Genomic DNA, 7,215 nt, shown 5'->3' on the forward strand with positions numbered 1-7,215 from the left:
GGCTGATGGGGGAGTGGCAGCTGCCAGGGCCAGGGGCCTGGGAAAGGCCTGAGAAGTGCCCCCCCCCCCATGAAAACCCCTTCACTAAATTCCCTCACGGACCCTGAGCTGCTCCTTCCCCCTGTACATTTCCCCCTCTCCTTCCCAGCCTCCTCTTGGCTCCCCCACATCTGCTGCCTTCTGAACTCTCTTCTCCCCTCTGATCCCTCCCAATCTCCCCCATCCCACAGGGCCCTTCCCCTCGACTCCCTGACTCCTGCCCCCTGCCCCTTCCCTTCCCCACAACCTTCTCTCAAATCTGCGTCTCTCCACCCTCTGGAATTCCCCCTTCCCTACCCATGTAAACTGAGCCCTCCCCCTCCCTGGCCCTCGCCTAAATCCCCCCTCCTGTTCTTTACCCCTCCCCTGAACTCCCTGCCCCTTTGTCCCCCCGTTCCCCGTTGTGTCGTTGTGTCGTTGTGTCGGTTTAACTGTCACCTCATGCCGAGCTCCGCCCCCCTCAGGGCACCTAGGCCCTCGTTAGCCTCAAGGGATGGGGGCTCATTTGCATAGAGGAGGCTAGAGCGGCCAATCAGGGACCAGCCCTGGGGGAGTTATAAAGGGCTCCCCAGTGTCCAGTGGATGCAGACCCCTGGGCAGGACTGCACCTGTGCTGGGAGGCCCGGCTGCAGTCTCAGGGGAGGGGTCTGTGACCCACCCCAGAGCAGGCAGGGCCCCAGGTGGTGGCAGGGGGAGGCTGCCCTACACTGATGCTGGGGTCTCAGGGGCAGCATGAGGCTGTAGTGTCCAAAGCCATACGTATGGGGAGGGCAGGACCCAGGGGCCCCAGGGATGGGAGCCGGCAGCGACCAGAATAGTCAGCCTGGTAGCCAACTGGTAAAACAGGTAGCCACTCGGTCCGTGTCCTGGAAAGGAAAAGGACCGTGGAGGGAGTGGCAACTCCAGAACAATTGTGATGCTGTTTGGAGTGGGGGGAAGGAGGGCAACAGGGGAGTCTGTTTAGACTTCAAGTCTAGACGGTAGGATGTCCCACCACCACCATCAGCATCTGAAGTCCGTGCTTCTTTTCCAGCATTGGCTAACACCTAAGGGCAACTGGTATGAACCCCTATAAAATGAAATGGCTCAGTAGTGACAAGTGTACCTATCAGAGAACTGTTCCACTTGCAAGAGGAAACAGGGGAGTTGAGTTGTTTAACTTGTGATCACCTGATAATGGAGAGCACACTGTCCTGGGTTGCTGCCTACTAAACTGAATCTAAGAGCTTGTCTGCGCAGGTTGTGTATATCTTTAACTATATTGGTCTGAAACCAGACCAGTTATACAGGTACAACCCACATCACAAATGCAGTCTGTGTAGTCGTGGCAGCAGTGCTGGAAGAGAGTTCTCCCAGCACTGTAAAAGACCTACCCTCACAAGGTGCATAGCTCCCAGCTGGTGCACTATCTACACGGCCACTTTAGAGCACTGAAACTTGCCATCGCTCAGAGGGGTGTTTTTTCACACCCCTGAGCGAGAAAGTTTCAGCACTGTAAAGTGGCCGTGTAGACAAGGCCTTATTCTATCCATTCCCTTTGAAGCCTCTGACAGTGATCACTGTCGGAAGACAGGATACTGAGCTAGATGGAGCATTGGTCTGACCCAGACTGGCCATTCTGAAGTTCTTAAATTTGCACTGGAGTCCCTGAAAAAACCAGTTCTGAAGCCTACAGTGCCCTTTTACAGAGTCACATTTCAGAGTATAAATGATTTTAAAGTACACCTCTACCCCGATATAACGCGACCCGATATAACACGAATTCGGATATAACGCGGTAAAGCAGTGCTCCGGGGGGTCGGGACTGCACACTCCGGTGGATCAAAGCAAGTTCGATATAACGCAGTTTCACCTATAACGCGGTAAGATTTTTTGGCTCCCGAGGACAGCGTTATATCGGGGTAGAGGTGTAAGTCTCAAAGATAAGAAATGGAAACAATCTATTAGATCCAGTTACTCTAAAAGATCTGTGTGTGTGTGTGGGTATTTACAATGAGCCCTTCAACGTGGCACCTGGACCTGGTCATATCCAGCTCTCCCTCCTACCCACCTGGATTATTGGTGCGGGGATGCTGGATTATCCCCTACAATATGTTCTGCAGAGCAGGCTGGTATCTCTGTGGTGTACCCTATGAGCCTCTTTGGGGTTGCTGCCCCTAGCTGGGGCACTTTTATTGTCAATAAAGGTCTCAGTCTCATTCGTGAGGAGGATCATTTTGATGGTTTGTTTCTTCCTTTGTGCAATTGACTAGAATGTTAACCAGGTCTCCATGGGGCTGCTTTCCAAGCACGTTAATTTCAGTTTCAGAAACCTAACTGGCAGCAGACACCTCATCACTCTCTTGATTCTAATGGGGAATGGAAGGTAGACACGATTCTTCATTCCAGGGGACTAATTCTAATCAAGATCCGTGGGGTAAATCCTGAAATTCTTTCTCCTATTTTACCAGATTGATTTAATTAAGAGATTCTAATGCCAGAAGGGTCCACTGTGATCATCTAGTCTGACTTGTATAGCACAGGCCAGGGATGGGCAAATTTACTGCCCCTCTGAGCCACATACAACAATCTTCAGAAGTTCGAGAGCCGGAGCGTGCCTGCCAGGGCTCGGGGTTTCAGCCCTGCGGCGGGGTGGTGGGACTACAGGGCTTCTGCCATCCGGGGACAGGGGGTCTCAGGGCTTCATCCCCACGGGGTGCACCTGCCAGGGCTCGGGGCTGCAGCCCCACTCCCACTGAAGCCCCAAGCCCCAGCAGGCACCTCCCTCTGGGCTGAAGCCCTGAGACCCCCCTCCCCATTAAGCAGAAGCCCTTAGCCCCGCCACCTTGTGGCAGAAGCCCCGAGCTCCCCCAAACAGTCTGGTAGGCATAGAATGGGGTGGGCAATGGGGGCTCCGAAAGCTGCCCTTTAACTGTAAAAGAGCCGCATGCAGCTCACGAGCCACGGTTTGGCCATCCCCGGCACAGGCCATATAACTTCCCTGAAATAATTCCTGTTTGAATTAGATCATAGCTTTTAGAAAAACATCCAGTCATGATTTTAAACTAATAATAATAATAATAATAATCAAGTGTTTCCCTGAATAAGGACAGCGTACAAACTGAGAAAGGAGCGCAGAATTTGTCCCCTTGTGATAAATCTACATAACCCAGTGCAGTACGTTTTTAATCTAGAAAAAGGACCTTTTGCAATATTCAGAAATGCAACCGCTGATAATGGACCAGGAACGACACCGATCTGCACTTAATGGACTTTCCTGTGAACGTTCAAACTAGAGTGTGGGTAATGGCTTCTGCTATGACTAAGCGAACCAGGCATGGAGATGTGACTTGCCCATGTGACTCCAAACACCATCTTGTTATCTGTAATTTTCCACAGTGAGAATAATGGGTTTCCCTTCACTTGGCAGAAGCTATAAAAGACCTAGGAAACATCTTCCATTTTGCCTCTTTCCTGCTCAAACCTTTGGACTATGGATTTTTACTAATGGGAGCATTCTAACACAGGGACCAAGGACTGATATGGAGGCAACCAAGACTTGACTTAAGCCAGCAGTTTATTCCATCACTTCTACAAGCCTGAACTAAGAACTTGCAATTATTATATGTATTTGATTCCTTTAATCAGTTTTAACTCTCGTCTTTCTTTCTTTCTTTCTGTAAATAAACCTTTGATTTTAGATACCAGAGGATTGGAAACACCATGATTTTTGTGTAAGATCTGGGTTGTATATTGACCTAGGTGTGTGGCTGGTCCTTTGGGATCAGAAGAACCTGTTATTTGAGGAGACAGGTTTTAAAGGCTCACTCATCTTTAAATCCAGTGTTTTGGGGGGTGATACAAAGACTGGAATGCCTCAGGAAACTGCTTTCATGACTTGTTGTTAGCCAGTGCGGTCAGACAGAAGTTTAGTTTTGTGGTGGCTTGGTATATCCTATGGGAGAAAAAACACCAGCACTTCGGGGTGTATTTGCCCTGGTTCTGAGGAATGTGACGTGAATTTGGTATCCTCAGTTGTGACCCACAAAGGCACAGTTACACCACACTGGGGGGAGGGGGGGGGAGAAGGGGGGAGGGGCTTGAATGGGCAGCAGCATCACTTCAGTTGCTGTGATGCCCCCACCAGCCATGGTCTATCTGACTTTACTGGATGAGGTACAGGGAGGCCAGTGCAGGGATGTAAAGAAGTGAAAGACGTGACCAGAGCAGCAGGGTAGTTTAGCAAGTTTAATGTTTGGAGCCTAAGACTGTAACTCGGTGTGTGTGTATGTTTGCCTGCTTTAACCTTATAAATAACCCTCTTGTTTCCTCCGCCTGCCACCACCTGGGGCCCTGCCTGCTGTGGAACTGGGCATGGACCCTTCCCCACCCTGCAGCCATGGCTCCCAGCACAGGCACAGCCCTGCCCAGGGGTCTGCATCCACTGGACCCTGGGGAGCTCTTTATGTTCTCCATCACTGCCCCTCCCCACCACCACTCAACCCTGCTCCTTGACTTGGTCATCTCTCCCCTACACTCCTGCGGCTGCCTCCTCGCTGACCTTGCTGCCTCTCCCCTCCCTCTCCCTCAGCCCAGCCAAAGCGTAACTGGTAAACCACAGCCTGGGTGAGGGGGGATGTGGGCGGACTATAGGGCAACATGAAGGCTGCAAGGGTAGGGTAGGTCTGTGTGGGGAGGTCTGGAACAGAGGAATGGAAGCAGGAGGGGACGAAGACAGCAGGACCTGACTGTCATGAAACATATTCTCCTTTGTCTCCTGTTGTTCCCAGGGCAGACAGGAGGGTAAATTCCTCAGGCCTGTGAAGTGCTTTGAGCTCCTCAGAAGGGAGGTGCTCTAGGAAGGCAGGGCATTCTGGGTCAGGGACCGAGGCTGCATCCAGGCCCTTCTCCCCACCCGCCTTCATCAGGACAATCCTGCTGGCTCCTTAAGAGATCCCCTACGCTTTAGTTTGTACGGTGTGATTGGTTGGCCCCACAGACAATCAATTCCAAACCTTGCAGGGAATTACCAAGGCCTCGTTGGGCAGAACCCCATTGATTTTGGTAAACAAAACAAAAAATCAGAAAAAAGGCAAAACCTGATTTCCACTGGTGGAAGTGAGAGGAAAATGAGGCCCACAGAGTAGCCCAATGCCTGGAACCGTCCTGCTGCTGCCTACACATAACACGTACAGCAACTTGATGTGCTCACCCCCTGGCTGAGTGCACAACAGAGCATACCACCCTCTAGTTGGCTTGTTGCCATGTGTGACGGCTCCTGGCGTGACTCCCAAGGGACTGAACTGGAGAACTGATGAGCTTCGACAGCTTGAGGTAAAGCTCCATGGCTGGGGGCTGTAACAACTCAGATCCTTTTGCAGAAAGGGACATGTAAGTGACAGCACACACTCGCCAGTCGATTACACGGGAAAGAAACAGGGAATGGTACAAACTTCATCAATGGCAGTAGTAACTTGATCCTGCCCCAGCTTTATTGAACATTAAATCAACATGTTAATAGGATTTAATGTTAATAATAATAATTAGTCCTGCCTTGACTGCAGGGAACTGGACTAGATGGCCTCTCGAGGTCACTGCCCGTCCTATGATTCTATGATCATCATCCAACCACTAAAGAATCATTCATTGTCCGGTATATCACTTTTCTCAGGGCGTGTTTCACCTCCTTGTTCCTCAGGCTGTAGATCAGGGGGTTCAGCATAGGGATCACAAGGGTGTAGAACACGGACACCACTTTGTCCTGATCTGATGAGCTGCCGGATGTGGGCCGTAAATACATAAAGAACAGAGTCCCATACAATATGCTGACAGCCGTCAAGTGGGAGGCGCAGGTGGAGAAGGCTTTGCGCCTGCCTTCGGTAGACCGGATCCTCAAGATGTTGAGGATAATATAAATGTAGGAGATGAGGATGATCAGGACAGTACTCAATGCAGTTACAGCAGCAAAGACAAAATGCACTCTGCTATCCATGTGAGTGCTGGAGCAGGAGAGCTTCTGGAGTGGGGGGATGTCACAAAAGAAGTGATCGATGATGTTGGGACCACAGAAGGACAGGCTGAACAAAGAGCCTGTATGCACAACGGCATTGACACAGGCGTAGAAGTATGATGCAGCTACCAGCTGGACACAGACTTTCCTAGACATGATAATCGTATACAGCAGCGGTTTGCATATAGCTATGAATCGATCATATGCCATCACGGCCAGAAGCAAAGCCTCAACATTTGCACAGAGAGAGAGAAAGAAAAATTGCATGACGCACCCAGCAAAGGAAACGGCTTTACACTCTGCTAAGAAGTTCACCAAAGCCCGGGGGGCAATAACAGAGGAGTAAACAGTATCTATAAAGGACAAGTTGAGAAGGAAAAAGTACATGGGGGTGTGTAGCCGGGACTCAACTGTGATTAATGCGATCATCCCAAGATTCCCCACTAGGGTGACAATGTAGATAACCAAAAACACCACAAAGAGGATGGTTTGTAGCTGTGGACTGCCTGTGAACCCTAGGAGGATGAACTCAGTCACCCCAGTGTGATTTCCCTGCATTATTTTTTCCAGATATGGTCTATGCTGCTGGGGGATACATAAATAATAAATCAAAGATGATACTTATTATTGAAGAGGAGCCAAGTTGGGGTGGAAGGTGGGTGCCGCCATCTAGACACACAGAAGCAAGTCAAGATAGACAAGCCAAGTTATATCATGCCTACTGTGTGACGTTAATTTCTCTTAATAAAGATTCATGTCACTGGGGAATTCCCATGTTTTTTCTTCCTTAAAATAAAATAAAATAAAATAAAACAAAGGCAAATGGGAAGAAAAAATATTTAAAAGAATTTGCTGTGCATTTCAGCATTTCAAAAGTTGGCTAGCTTGGAACCCATCGACAATTGCAGATATATCTCCAAGTCAGTACTTTTGAAATACCTATTGCAAGTCTGGCAATTGTAAATATAACTTAATTGATACGGAAATAAATAGCCAGATATTGCTGCAACAATCCGACCTACAGTACGGAAGTGCATGGAGTGGTAGAAAATCAGCCTTATATTAGAGCTCTAGCATCCTTCCATAATTAAACCGTTCATTAGGAACCATGCTATTTTACAAGTCAATTCAAATCACGAATTTAGAATAAAGTCTCTGATTAAATTAAATAAACACCATTTGTGCTG

At 49.2% G+C, this 7,215-nt stretch overlaps 1 protein-coding gene across 1 annotated transcript in view; it reads right to left on the reverse strand.

The window, feature by feature from the left end:
* Nucleotides 1-6,586, reverse strand: part of LOC112114917 (olfactory receptor 1052-like) — a gene marked incomplete at its 3' end in the record, with an annotated part of 8,682 nt that extends 2,096 nt beyond the window's left edge. Inside the window, exon 1 of the mRNA XM_026658416.1 lies at nucleotides 5,681-6,586. Coding sequence (XP_026514201.1) covers nucleotides 5,681-6,586 — 906 coding nt within the window. The remainder of the gene's footprint in view (nucleotides 1-5,680) is intronic.
* Nucleotides 6,587-7,215: the final 629 nt, after the last annotated feature.

This window comes from Terrapene carolina, unplaced genomic scaffold (genome assembly GCF_002925995.2).
Source record: "Terrapene carolina triunguis isolate 2854851 unplaced genomic scaffold, T_m_triunguis-2.0 Scaffold442, whole genome shotgun sequence".
Taxonomy (NCBI): domain Eukaryota; kingdom Metazoa; phylum Chordata; order Testudines; family Emydidae; genus Terrapene; species Terrapene triunguis.